The 15458-nt window shown below is 30.5% G+C and overlaps 1 protein-coding gene across 1 annotated transcript; it reads right to left on the reverse strand.

Moving 5' to 3' along the window:
- Window positions 1–214: 214 nt before the first annotated feature.
- LOC125820397 (phosphoinositide phosphatase SAC2-like) lies at window positions 215–7000 on the reverse strand. The gene is given in 18 exon segments (XM_049499825.1): window positions 215–428; window positions 536–644; window positions 789–962; window positions 1362–1550; window positions 1904–2017; window positions 2105–2226; window positions 2358–2703; window positions 3068–3196; window positions 3306–3439; window positions 3550–3647; window positions 3721–3908; window positions 4118–4194; window positions 4437–4659; window positions 5212–5377; window positions 5451–5624; window positions 5627–5654; window positions 6551–6649; window positions 6894–7000. Coding segments are annotated over 17 exon segments (2487 nt in total). The 5' UTR covers window positions 6894–7000; the 3' UTR covers window positions 215–311.
- Between the last annotated feature and the right edge of the window lie 8458 nt (window positions 7001–15458).

Genomic DNA, 15458 nt, shown 5'->3' on the forward strand with positions numbered 1-15458 from the left:
TAATCCAGCTTCAATTTCTAAAGTAATAAAAGTATTTACAGAAACTGAAAGATACAAAAGTTGCTGGTCTGGGCAAAAGAGGATCCAAAAACAACTGAAAAGAACATGTTCCTTTTCAATTTACACCTACACTTCCCTAATATAACTTAATAGCTTTGTATAGGCTACTATTCTTTATCCTAGTAATGTTGATCACCTTGTTTATTTTTTCTGTATGTATCCACATCGTCCTTGGGATGCGATCTATCAATGTAACTGTCCAAAATAATGTATAGCTCCAAAAAGAGACCAGACCAGAACTTTACTGAACTTCAATGAAAAAGCACATCTCCTTCGTTAACCCAACGAATAAACTTCTCAGAGTATTGCCGGTGTATCTCCTTACTCACTTTAGCATCAACACTGATTTCTCCAGGAGTCTGCACCTTCTAAAATAAGAAAGTTGGAAAGGAAGAGGAATTAGTCCACATAACATGTATAAAGAAGATGATAACAAGGTTCGATCAAGCTTATTCTAAGTTCTGAGTGAACTGACCTTCAAGCTTGCCCCAGAATTAGGAGCTGAAACGTTTGTTTCTGCTTTGAGCTCATTTGTCATGCTATCCGATGACATGCCCCGAGATGGAGAACCTATGATCGAAGATCTGCAAAAAACAGAATAAGCTTAAGATTTAACAAAAAAAGTACTACTAATATAACAAACAAGGCCATTAAGACCATGTTTTCCTAAAACGTTCAATCTGACGTGTATAAAGGTGGTGCATTTGGTCATTAAACACGAAGTTTACCTGTCATATGTTTCTTCTTCACAAGAATTTCCCGATGAAGAGAGCCAATCAACATCTAAAAAATTTGAGGAATCGAACAAAGCACCTTCATCAAATTTAAAGCTACTACTTCCGAGACATTGATCTAACTGTATATCATGGAAAAGCTGTCTGCTTGACATTGAGGGGTTGTACCTATAACAAGAAGAAAAGCACCGATAGCGATGAGTTATCGAAGTAGGAATATTTTTCCAAATATCATCACATCAACCCAAGTCAAAGATGAAGAATAAAAAGTTTGAAAACATACATCACATGTTAAGACCTCAGTTACAACAAAAGTCTTTGAGCAAACAGAATTTTTCAAGATGCAACATGGCAATACCTTACCTTCACATACAGCCATTAGGTTAAGGTATGTTCTTTTTTGGTAAGAAATCATACATTATCTTTGCATATTGCCATTAACAATATTTATACCGCAAGTAGCAGTCAGCTGCCATTCGATGAAGAAATATCCGACATCATGAATCACCTGAATATGTTACTGCTTCAAATGAATTTATGAAGCACAGAAAATCTAAACCGAGCTACCTGGTAAACGGAATATCACTGTCACAAGTAGAGATTTCTGGTGATGACTCCGAAATACCCTTACAACCTTTGCTACGTTCAGTCAAAGGCTGGTAAGTGTCTTCAGTCTGATCTATGTCAGTGTCTTTACCCTGAGAACTGCTTCCACAACTTATGTTTCCTTCTGATAGCGATCTTTTAATATATGACCTGCGTATTAACAAACTGCTTTGCTAACAGCTTTGATACAATTGTGTCTGGCAAACAGAAAAAGTTTCTTTCTGTTTTGGATACTTCACCAGATTACTTGAAAGACAGCTTTAATTACGCGGTGGACACGTAATCAGAATCACCTTTAACCTTCATATCGGTTAGATGGTTACACCTTCATATCAGTTAGATGATTACAAGACAGGCTTACAGTAATGACAGGCATAAAACAGTGACATAACACTATAACAACCAAATAGTGATTCAACAGAGTGACCTTTAAACAGTAAAAAAAACAATCTAGAAGAGAGAAACAAGCGATCGCTAAGTCTGCCTTGTAATGGCTTTCATACCTAGATCTTTCTGCAGTTGGACTTGATCCATGCTTCCTAACATCATAATGCTGGTCTGGATTCAATTCCCACAGAGCTGGCCCACCCTCTTGTGGCTGGAAATGGCCCAAGAACCTGGAAATGGTAATGTTTTAAAGTTGCACGTATCTTTTTGGAATAACAGCCTGACAGAACTTATCGTAAAGGAAATAATTCACATACACATTTATGGCGTCTTGTTTCTCAGGGTCCATGTACGCATTACGGTAGAAACGCTGGACCGATCGAATGATCTCTTGAGACCTTGTTGTTGCTTTCCATTGACCTCGCATTTCTGAAAATACCTGTTTGGGTTCATATTCATCAGTATGGCAGATCATCAAAAAACAAAAGTTGTCCCACCATCCCATCCACTTAAATGAAGATATCTTAAAAGGAGGGCATCAGAAATTCAATGGACTGAAAGACAGATTACCTTATTATGTGCAGCAGAGCCACCATATTGCAGTGAAAGAGTGTCTCCCATTTCTTCGTAGATCTGCATTAGGTCTTGTGCTAAAGGAGAATGTGAATCAATGTTGATGTTGTCTACATCTACAAAGCCTAAGGCATGCAGCTGATGGGACAGAGCGACCAGTCCATAGGCATACTGGCCAACATTTGTGCGATCCAAACAGTCTACACAATTCGTTCTTAAGACTCCATTTTGGACTGATGAAACGTTGACACAGTAAGCTCCACGCAGTTTGTCACACTCATTGCCCATTTCAACATCCATTTCGTCAAGGTCCTCTTTAACATGGTCTCCTCTATCATCACAACTGCATCAAATATGATCGACGTGACGAGAAAATAAAAAAGAGCTTCGATGCTCTTGAAAGAGCAGCAAACACGAATTGAACCCATATAAACTACTGAAAAATACCCCATATCAACTAGATTGCAACAAAACTATATATAATTAAATGCACCACACCGAGGCTAAATTTAAGTTATGCCTCAACATATACCCCAACCTACACATGGTGAATGCAAAAATATCAAGAAAAGCCAATCAAATATCGAAGCTCCATAGCACAAACAGTTTTGCGAGATTCTCCCAAGAAATGACAATTTGAGAACAATCAACTCTCACAAACTAACAAACTAAAATCTTCAAAAGAATCATTTTGTTTGGCAACTTACCTGACGGGCGACAATTTTTGCAACTCCTCAGTTCTTGAAGTAGGGATAAGCTGACAGTGTAAAAAGCCAGTTAACTCCAAAGCATTAGCAGCCACATCACTTAGACGTATCAAGGCCATTTTAGCTTTGCTGTAAGAGAGATGCCATATTGTCATCAAACCCATAGATCAGTACGATAGATTCAAAAATAAGAACAACTACAAAGATAAAATGAAAAGGAGATGCAGCAACAACATACATTCTCGGGCGTTTGTTTATATCCCAGTGAAGAAATCTCAAGCGGTCGTCCTCAGGAAGATCTTTGTTTAAGAACTCAATAGCATTAGCGAATTCTGCACGAAGAATCATTTCTCTGGGCCTCTTCTCAAGAGTCTGTTTAACATAAAAATAACAAACAATGCAAGGGGGAAGTGTCAGAAAAAATCACAGTACTGCTTGTACTCGAAGAGTAAAATAATGGACTGAATCCTGAAAAATGTTACCTTAATCAAGTTCAATATAATAATTGGATTTCCATATCTTTGAACAAGATCTTCAAAGTGAAGTTTGGTGGCTTCAAACTTAAAGTCCCTCCTACACACTAAAAGATAACAGAGTCAATGAAAATTGAGAAAAAAATACTCAAAAAAATCTTAAGTATCTATTGGTCGTACATATGATGTCAGGTTTCACTTTCAAGCGTGAAGTTTCTTGAGACCAAAAAAGAGGTATTGAACCACGGTTCTGTACAACAGAAGTTGCTCCAAAAGGGGACCCTTCAGGTACATCTTCAAATACAATTTGTTCTGTCTCAACATCATTTGCTACACGGCCCTTCTCATTTACTCCTCTTTTTAAATATCTGCGTTAAACAGAAGGAACAAAACTTGGTTAAGCACTAACTGATGTTCAGGTCACTTATATACTCACATTAAGAATTCACATGAAAAGTAATTTAAAACACCTAAGAGATAAAAGAACTATTTTCATAATTTGGTGTTACGTTAGTTCCAGGCCACTTGCCAAGACTTAAAATAGCAAATAAAGGATGACATAAGATTCTATACGAACCTGGTACCAGCATAATGGCGAGAGCGTCTAGCAATGAGGGTTAAGATGAAGTCTTGCGAAGAAATTTTAAATGTAGCCTGTTCCACAAAACACAAGAAAATCATAAACGGTTGAAAGTATGATCCTACTTATGGTGCCATTAAATAAGTAAAGCAAACATAAATGATCACAAAGATATATTCTGAGATAAAATCACAAACGGTACACATCCAAATATGGTATCATATCGAAAAGCCATATCTGCCCAGCTATATTGAGCAAAGATTCAGATTTCGCAGTTATGTGTACAAATTTAAAAGAATATTTTCAGCAGAAATACCTGCTTAAAAAACCCATAGACTAATCCAACAGTCCAGTGAGTATTTTGGAGTTGATTGTGAATTTCTCGAGTCAAGAACTCATTCCATACAAACATTGTCTCATAAATGGCGACACCTGTCTTTGAGTTGCTCAGATTCTTTTGAAAGCTAAGCATTATATGATAGGAGTAGCTGAAAAAATAGTCCTTTGTGAGATCCATCTTGCGCAGGAGCTTTAGGTATCTATTTCACCGAAACAAGAAAAAAAACAAAAAAGGAACCAAAAGAAAAAAAGTTAAGTAAATATCACTTTTGATGCAACAAATAGATAAAGGGTAGAGGAAAAAATTTTGAAATAAAAAATTCAATATTTGTGTTGCTAGAATCCTGAAGATACCTTGTCTCATTCAACATGTAAAAAATAACATCAGAACACCACTGTAATTTGCCCCTGTACATTTGCAGGAAATGAACTGGCACTAGGCTCTACGAATGACTTAGCTATAAAAGGATCATCTATAAACATTCTCTGAATACTCATCCCGTGAGCATCTGAGTGAATCGGTCAACATGAAATCCATTGGACAATGAATACGTTACAAGGTGTATTGCTAAAATAGTGTAGCAATTACCTCAGCAACATAGGACTACTTACAGATGTCAAAATAAGATAGTATCATCCAAATAAAAGAATATTAAAACACAACTAGAAGTGGTTCCGTAATCGTTCCATTATAATGCCTTCCTAAAAATACTATGTACAGTTTACATTGACATGCAGAATTGATGAAAGACCTGTTCTCATCCTTAGAATACGCCATTTTGGAAAGCACCGTAGAATTGGGAACCGGGAACATCTCGCTCTCAGTGATAGCGTAAATAACATGACCACGTATCTTTCCGATCTCTCTTCTTTCAGTGATAACCAATAAGTAATGAGCTCCCAAAAACTTTATAAAACCTAAGACAGAAAAGAAACATTAGATGCGTTCACATATATAGAAAGAAAGCGACACTTCGGAAGTATAATATACCAATAATTCCATAGCAGAGACAAACGAATTTAAGCCCTCCAGTAGACTTGTTTCCTTCATGTATTCTGCTTAGGAGGTCTAAGTATTCACGTTCTGAATATATGGTGGGATCTTCATGAATGAGTAGCTCTGAGGATTCTAATCTATCAATCTTTAATACTTTCCAAATAGTTTGCTATTATCCCATCCTATCATGTAAAAGTTCTGCCGTATATAAAAAATAAGTTAAATATAATCGAGCATTTAGTATAACGACAAGGCATAATTAATGACTATAAAATTGCGCATAATGACATATTTAGGTTGAGTCAGTCAGTTCAGCATAAGAGAGAAACATAACCTAACAAAATAGGAAAAATAACTAAAACCGCATATCATTTCAAACCTATAGTCCTAGATTCTCATAGAATAAATATGTTGAACACTAAACAGGTTAAAAACATGTGAGATGGTACCTAAATCCATACTCAATAGCATTTATTACTCATTATTGATGCATTCATTAATGCAGGAACTAGAAAACTAGGGAAAAAGAGGCACAAAGCTTGCACAGGTTAAATGCACCTAGCAAGTTGGACTCACACATGAGCTTGAACATAACATTCTTTTTCACATTCAACCATGAGAGCGCAACTTGAGCCATCAAAGCTAGTACGCAAACACGAGCTTGAACATAACTAAAGTTTATCCAAAAAGTGAAATCAATATATCTCTTGAGATTGAAAAAAGTAATGGTTATACATTTGAAACCATACTCCAACAATCTAACACAAAGAGATGTAAATAAACACACGAAAATCGAATAGTACAACTCTACATTCAACAAAAACAATCACTCTCTCCTTCCCATTTCCTTTCTCTTCCAGAGTCAATCAACTAACTTTTATCCATAAATCCAACTAAAATCAGTTTAAATAAAAATTCAGATACTCAAACACAACGCAAAACGATCAAAAACACACATTTTTAAAGTGTTGGTCAAACTTCATCAATTTCACAAATATAAAACATACAAACATTTCGAGATAGAAATGTAAATTTTCCGTCTCTAAACTACCAGAAGAGAAATGAAATGACAAAAAACGTTTCCAAGTATATACCGAGCGAGTCTCGTAGAGCCGAAACTTCTGCAGATAAAAATTGTTCTCTTTCGGCGGCTGCAAATTGATTTCATGCCTTTCCTTGCTATCTATTTCCATCTCCATGTTCCTAATCACAAAATTCAAAACCAATCAGTTGCTCATAAAACTGAAAAAGCGAAAAATAAAATAAAATTTACAGGTCAACTCACTCCTACAAAAATCTAAATGCTTCAAAGCTATTCCAAACAGAATTCACAAACTTTAGAATCAAAATCACAAGTTCAAAAAATGAATGAAAAAATAAAACCGACTTGATAAATCACAAAGAAAAAAATGATGAAGAAATGAAGAAGAGATTAACCGGTGAGACGGTGAATTCTCCCCGGCGGTAGAGGAGAGTTGCGAATGGCGGGGTTTACAGATCGGAAATGGAACAGCTCCGGCGACTCTGTCCACAGAATTTACGGAGCATATATATATAAATTAAAAAAATGAAGATTTATGTAATTTCGTACAGCTCAGCGTACACAGGAACTTTTCAAAATCACACTAGGTAATAATACAATCATCATCTAGCTGGTGTCCTTAAAATAATTTATTTTTTTAAATAATTTTTTTAAAAACATTTTGAAGAAAAAAAAAATCATTTTTTCACGTTATAATATTTTAAATTATTTTTTCTATCTAGTATTGTTTGGATAATAAAGTACGCAAGTTTAGGAGCGAATCGTGAGTTGAATTAATTTATGAATCGAATGAGCTATTTTTACGTATTATGATATGATGGAAATATTATTTTTATATTACTACTCTCATAATTGTACCTGAAAATTACGTGGCTCACCAGTAAAATTTTACGCGGGAATTATTTATAGCTAGAAGTTTATCGGTGTAAGAATTATTAGTATGTTATATATAATAATGTGACGTTAAAAATTTATTTATTTTGTCAAGAATTACTCAGATAAATATGTTAGTTTAGAAATGAATTACGATTTCCAATTCAACAATCTCATTATGGTACCGAAAAGTTACGTGACACCAATTAGGTTTTATGTAAAAATTGTTCATGATACGAAATTCATTAACAATAAAGTAGTTAATAAGTTACATTTAATAATGTGATGGTAACTTTAATTTTAATAATTATTACTTCGATCAGAACTCAAAAACAACACAAAAATCTAGCAAAGTCACCAAATCTGTTTATCCTACTTTTCTTAATTAGTTTTTATCATGATTTTTTACGTTTTAATTAATTTTTTATGAACTATTTTATATTATTAATCTTGAGTAGGTCTACTAGAAATCGTCTTTCTATCTTTTAAGATAAGAACAAAATCTGCATACATAATATCTTCTTCAAATTTCACTTATAGAATTACCGTAAATATATTATTATTGAGATTACGATAGATAAAATTAAGAAATATCTAACTTAATTTTCAAATAGTTGAACCAAAAGTTTAAAAATTGTCATGCACAAATTCTAAATTAAATAAATGGTATGACTTCCCTCTTCCTCAATTATATATATAGAAAAGATGACATAAGCATATATAATATTATCAAATGTTTCATTCATTTACATATATTATAATCTATATTCTTTTAATCGATAATTTAGAAAAATTCAACATAGAAGACTTTTTGATCGTGTTATATCAAAGGGAATCACGTTGGCAAAAGCGTAACATTGTTGATTGTCACATTTAGTTACGATTATTCTTATAATTAATTATTTGGTTAGTACGATATAATTATATTTATAATCAATAGTCATATCATTTAACTATGGTAATTTTATAATTATCGATTTCACTAAATTATAATTATATTTATAATCAAGTGTCTCACTATTTAATTAAGATTATTTTTATTTCGACTATATTATTTAATTAAGATTATTCTTATAACTATGAACTTTCTCGTGTAATTACAATTATTTATATATTTGATTGTCTCATTTAATCATGATTGTTTTTATATATAATCTATATTGTCTAAAAAAAATTATAATGAGTTTACGATTATTTTTATAATTCCATATTCTTATAATTGACTATCTCATTTAGTTACGATTGTTTTTATGATCAACCGTCTCATCATTTAGTTATAACTATATATTCTTATAATTGATTTTTTCACCATCTAACAATGACTATTCCTATAACTGATAGTCTCATTTAATTGTGGTTATTCTTATGATCATCTGTCATAGTATTTCTTATATTTGATTGTGTCATCATTTATTACAATTTTCTTATAACTACTAGTTCCATTTATTCTTATGATCAATTGTCTCATTATTTTATTACGACTAAGTTTACAAGTAACTATTCATTTTATTTTATTCTATGATCGTCTGTCTCATTTTTTAATTACCGTTATTCCTGGAATAGTATGATCAATTGTCTCATCATTTTATTATAATTATTTTTATTATTGACAATCTCATTATTTAATTAAGGTTATTCCAATATATAATTTAATTAAAAATAACACAACACTAAAGACAATTCCAATCATCACAACTCATGTGGAGAAGGGAATATAATATATCACACCAAAAAGCATATACCATAGAAAGAAGATAGAGCTCACATTAGAAACATGACTTTGAATTAACATTTAACTTAATCACATTTTCCTTAACCTCTAAGAAAATTCTATGAGAATTCACAATAATCATAAAAATGATGGTATATTCTAATAAAATATTTTTTCTCATATAAAATATTCTTGAATTTTCTATTACATAAGAAAGTAGCTAGGTACAAGAGATAACAAAAGGACAGGGAATTAAGATATGGAGAATAAAACTATTATATAAAAATTCTCAAATTAAAATCACAATACTTTATAGTAAGTCTTATAATATTGCAATATTTAATTTAAATGTTTATAATCTTTCTTTCAAACATCCTAATAATTATGTTGCTAGTATTTTTATTTTTATTTAAAAAGACACAATGACCTCATATTTAATTAATTTATTTTTTTAAAAATAGATAATATTTAGGTGTGACATGAGTTGTTCACGAGGGGGGTTGGCTGTGCATGACATGGTATGTGCAAGATTGGCCGATTGCAATTTTATTTGAAATAATTATTTAAAAAAAAATTATAGTTACATTGGAAGTATTTTTCTAATTAAGAAATTTCAAAATCAAAATAGATCTAAATAATAAACCGTGTTTGACTCATTACTAGAAATAGAGTTTTTTTTCCATCACATATCAATAGAAAACTTATGTTTTAAAATATGATTTTTCACCTTCATATCAACCGAATCATTTCACTAAAAAAATACATGATAAAAAAATAGATTTTTATTAAAATATCGAAAAGCTTTCTAATTCTTTCTTGTAAAAACATTATTATTTTTTTATTCTCGCTAATTCAATCGGAATATGTATGATAAAAATAGCTATTGAGTATTATTTTAGTGAATAATAATAACTTTTTAATAGTATATTTTATCCGTAAGGTACGATTTTTATCCTTTCGTTTCAATTTGCTTATTTTATCTTGCTCTAGTTTTAATAGTATTTTTTTAAAATTTTATTTTATTCTCCATCTAGTGTTCGATATCGATATTGAAGTCTGACTAAATCCAAATTTATGTTGAAAAGTCACACATTGAGAGTAAAGCGCTTCTTAACAAAAGCAATTTCGCACCCAAGGGAACTCTCGAGAAGTCTCATTTAGAATGAAAAAGTGTTTACCACTCCACCATATTTTTTGTTGGTTTTTCGAAAAAAAATTAGTTCACACTTTTCCTGTGAAATATTAATATTTAAGATCACCTGTTATGAAAGTGTTCTTTCATTTTTCTTAAATTTCGTATCAAGTTAAAACTAGACAAATAAATTAAAACGAGATAAATAATTTAGGAGGTGTCACGTTTATATGGTTTGGTGCAAGTGACAAAGGATAAGCACGTGCCATAATGACACAATTAATGTCAGAACAAAGTCCGAGGAAGTGTGTGGGGCCCTACTGCCTGAATAGAAGACAAAACAAAATACAAACCATTTGGCTATCATAACTTTTATCATGTTATTTATCAGACCAAAAAACATAAAACACAAGAAAAACGCTTGCTTATTCTTATCCCCAAAAAAAATAAAATTACAACCTTATCTTGAGCGAAATCTACCGACTTATGAATATCGTTTATTTGGTTTGTCATATTATTTTTAAGTGATTTTTAATAATTTTATTTTTATGTTTAATTTTAATGGTTAAATTGATCCCGATAATGATCGATAACTAATAAGGTAATATCAATAGTTTTATAAGACTACAACGGTTTAATATGTCTAGAAATTGATAACCGATAAGTTAAACTGGTAAATTTTAAAATTGAATCGAACCAGCCGAAACACAACCCTACTATTCCACCTAACCAACTTTTCAAATCATGACAAAATGTTTCCATTCACTCTGTACACTTTAATTGTCATGGTTTTTAGAGTCAAACTATAAGACTTTGAATAACATTTTATGATGTATTTTTTATCATATTGATATGTGAAAAATTATAATTCATAGTACTTTTTCGTATAATTTTTAAATATCTAATTTTTTTGTTTAAAATATCGAATTAATGTAATCTAATTTAACTTTGAAATTAGTCAAATTGACTTTCGAAAAATGTAACATGACTAATTAAAGTGGACGGAGGTAGTATTAAATATTTCTAACTTGAAGTTTTTACACGTATTCACAAATATTTATTACATACATAAGTAATTACTCTTCCCGTCCAACAATTGTTGTCCACTATAATATTTTAGAATGTCCAATAATACTTGTCCATTTTATGAAATCAGTGGATAATTTTACACTTAGGGTGTGTTTGGTATGAAGGAAAATGTTTTCCTAGAAAATGTTTTCTTGGAAAACAAGTTGATTTTTGACTTATTTTCTCATGTTTGATTGGTGAGTAGAAAATATTTTCCGAAAAAGATTTTTAGTGTTTGATTTATGAATGAAAAATGTTTTTGAAAGATTTCTTTTATTTTTACTAGAGTAGAAAATAATTGTTGAAATTGAAAATATTTTTTAAACACAAATTTAATTTTTTTTGGGGGTGGGGACTGGTAGGGGGGTGGGGGTGGGGGTTGAGGGTAGGGGTGAAAAATTGAAATTTTGAAGTTAAAAATATTTTTTAAAAACAAACTTAAATTTTTTTTGGGGGTGGGGGGTTCGTGGGTAGGGGTGAAAAATTGAAATTTTAAAGTTAAAAATATTTTTTAAAAAATAAATTTAAATTTGTTTTTGGGTGTGGGGTGGGGGGCTGGTAGGGGGTGGGTCGAGGCCTCGAGGGTAGGGGTGGAAAAAATGAAATTTTGAAGTCGAATTTTTTTTTTAAAAACAAACTTAAATTTTTTTTGGGGGGTGTGGGGGCTGGTAGGGCGGGGGGTCGAGGGTAGGGGTGAAAAAAATGAAATTTTGAAGTCGAAAATATTTTTTAAAAACAAACTTAAAATTGTTTTTGGGGAGTGGGGGGGGGGGGGGGGGGGGGGGCTGGGTAGGGGGGTCGAGGGTAAGGATGAAAAAATGAAATAATATTTTTTTAAAACAAACTTAATTTTTTTTCTTTTTGAAGGGGGTGGGATAGGGGGCTGGGGGGCGAGGTAGGAGGTGCGGGTGTAAAAAAATAAAAAATTGAAATTAGAAATATCTTTTAAAAACAACTTTTAATATTTTTTTTGGAAGGGGTGGTGGTAGGGATGAGGGTGGGGTAAAAATATTGAATTTAAAAACAAACTTTAAACTATTTTTTTTGGGGGGTGGTTGGGGGGTTGGTTTGAGGGTAGGAACCAGATAAATTGATTTTTTTCAACAATTTTTGTTTTAATTAGAAGTTGGAAGAGAGTTTTGGAAAATGTTTTCCTTAAGTTTTGAAGAGAAGTCATTTTCCTTAAATTCGAGGAAAATGAGTTGATTTGGAAAATATTTTCCAAAACATTTAACCCAACCAAACATGAGAAAATTGGAAAACATTTTCCGGAAAATGTTTTCCTTCATACCAAACACACCCTTAGTCCTAATTTACCCCTATCATAAATTATAGTCATTTCTCTATTACATTTCTCAAGACATTGTATTTATTATATTCAAAGGGTGATATAGTAAAATTACTCTTCTATATATAGTTTCTTTAGAAGTGTGTAAAGTCAATAGTGGACACATATTGTTGGACAGAGGGAGTACACAAAACACATATTCTCTTTTAACTATACATATTAATTGAAGCATGCATAGGGTTTTATAGTTTATTGAGTCAATATATTAGGTCGTTTGGCAGAGTGTATAATTAGAATAATGCTAAATAGAGTGTATTAGTAATGCTTGCATTAGCAATGCATGTATTAGTTATGCTTGCATAATTATACATAGATTATTTTTATGTATTATTTGGTTTGATGCATTAAAAATAGAATGCGTTGCATTAAAAAAACTATTTACAAAGATTGCCTTCACTATCATGATGGAAAAGATACAAAAAAAAGAAGGTATTGAGGGGCAATTAGGTCTTTAATTGAGTTAATGCATGCATTGCTAATACCTAGAACTTCATGGTATTAGCAATACACACCTTAATACACAATAGAGTGTATAACTAATGTAAGCATTAGTTATACATAGGTTGAAAAAGAATACCAAACAAGGTACTAGTAATACACAATGTTAATGCTTTTTTTTTTTAATACACTCTACCAAACGATCTTATTTTTGCATAATAGATGCTTAAAAATAGATATAAAATGAATTTAATTTTTTTAACTGAAGTATTTAATAAGAACACTTTATCATTATATTTAGATATTCAATCAAAAACATGTTAGTAAATTAGTTCAAATATTTAAATTAAATTTACTACAAATTTAATAAATTAAGTATTCTACATTGTATTATTAAGTTGGGAATATGATGGGTTGTATCGATATAATGTTAATTATATGAATCGATTAATACTTAACGTCTATCAATATCACTGATATAAAATTTATAATTGATTTTAACAATATAATACTACTAAAAATAGGTCGATGCCTGATGGTCAAAGATAACGTTTATCCATCGATTTTTTCATTTAGTTTTTCGAGCAAATAAATTCCAGAAATAAACCGAGTGCATGTATATGAAAAATAACACAAAGTCTTATTAATTTAAGAGCAAATTACTTTTCTTCACGCAAGTTTTCAATATTATGAATCTAATTATCAAAATTTAGATTTTAGATACATGTATTTGACGCGTCCAAATATATATATCTTAGTTATATGAAGTTAAAATTAATTAGATGTCATTTATTTCAGATACATATATTATCTAAGTGGATTTACATATATCTGAGATTCTCGCCCGCCTCTCTCTTCTCTCTCCCGATGTATCTCTCTCCCGATATATCTATATACATAATGTACTTGGATTGTTTTTGTTATCCATATACATGTATTTAGTATGATTCACATGTATCTGAGAAACATAGATTATTTCGCTCATCTTACCCTATTTTAATGTATCTGGTAGCAAAAATACATATATCTAGATTTATTTGACTTGAAATCTAATATGAAATTATTAATTGATGAGACAATATGAATTATTTCAAACTATAGGAAGAATTAATAAATATGTAATTAAATAATTTCAAATATATGTTTCACGTAAAATTGCACTAAAATAACCGAGGGGACATCTCTCAATTTTGATTTTTTTTAAAAAAAATATTTATTTTTACTTGTCTAATTAAAAAAATCAAAAAATAAATTATTACTTAGTTCCTAACTTACCCTTATTATTAGTTATAATTATTTCCCGATATATTTATAAAAATATTAAATTTATTATATCCAAAAGATTATATAGTAAATTGTCATTTTATTTATTACTATTTAAATAATATTCTAAATTAATATTGAACAAGTAAACACGATCGAATCACAAAGAGAGTATTTAAAGTAGATTTAACTCAAGTGCTCTCCAAATTGTGTCATGTGCGCAAACACATTTGATGTATGCGATCTTAATGAAAATCTATTTATTACTCAAAGAAAGATTTAATTGAATTAGGAAACAACTTAATTTTGATAATTTAGTGATGCATTTTGGATTCCCATAGTATAAATTTCATTTTTGGAGGTGATAGTTTTAATAAGATTTTTTTCATTTTGAAAATTACAAATATAAAATTTCTGATGAAAAGTAAAGGTATTCAATCATTCCACCGCAATTTATATTCTTGTTAGTATTAGATCTGATTCTGATTAATTAAAGACACAATTATTATTCTGATTAATTTTCTATTTTTATTTATAAACATGATTGTCTACTTTTGCATTATGTTAGGTTAGTGTCCAGTTTAATCCTTGTTCATTTATTAATTTTATTCAAATGAAACAAACAAAAAATAATTACAGGGTAAGACAATCCGAGAGGATTTTCTGCCACTGTGTTTTATATAATTTAAAAATATTTATTGACTTTTGCTTAATGATTGGCTAGTTTTCTACCTATTTTATTTTTATAACTTCTTTTAAACTATTTTATTCCATCTAATATTATTTTTAGCCAATTCTAGCTACTTAATTCTTATTGGCAAAATTTAATTAGGGGAAATCAATACAAATGTATAATGATCAATATTTTAAAAGGCGGGGGCGTGAGATGGGACGTTTTTAGCATATGCAAGGCGTAAGCGTCGAGATACGTCCCATGGATCTTTAATTTTTAATTTACAATATAGTATAATAATAATATACTCCTAATAACATAAAATTATAAAAATACATCAATAGTTTGAAATAATTACAAACATAATTAAGGAAACTCATAGAAATTAAAACTTCTAACATGATTATACAAGTATGAATATAATTATATAAACATAACATAGTTCAATCTATAA

This window comes from Solanum verrucosum, unplaced genomic scaffold, assembly GCF_900185275.1.
Source record: "Solanum verrucosum unplaced genomic scaffold, falcon-dt-bn FXZP01000229.1, whole genome shotgun sequence".
NCBI lineage: Eukaryota > Viridiplantae > Streptophyta > Magnoliopsida > Solanales > Solanaceae > Solanum > Solanum verrucosum.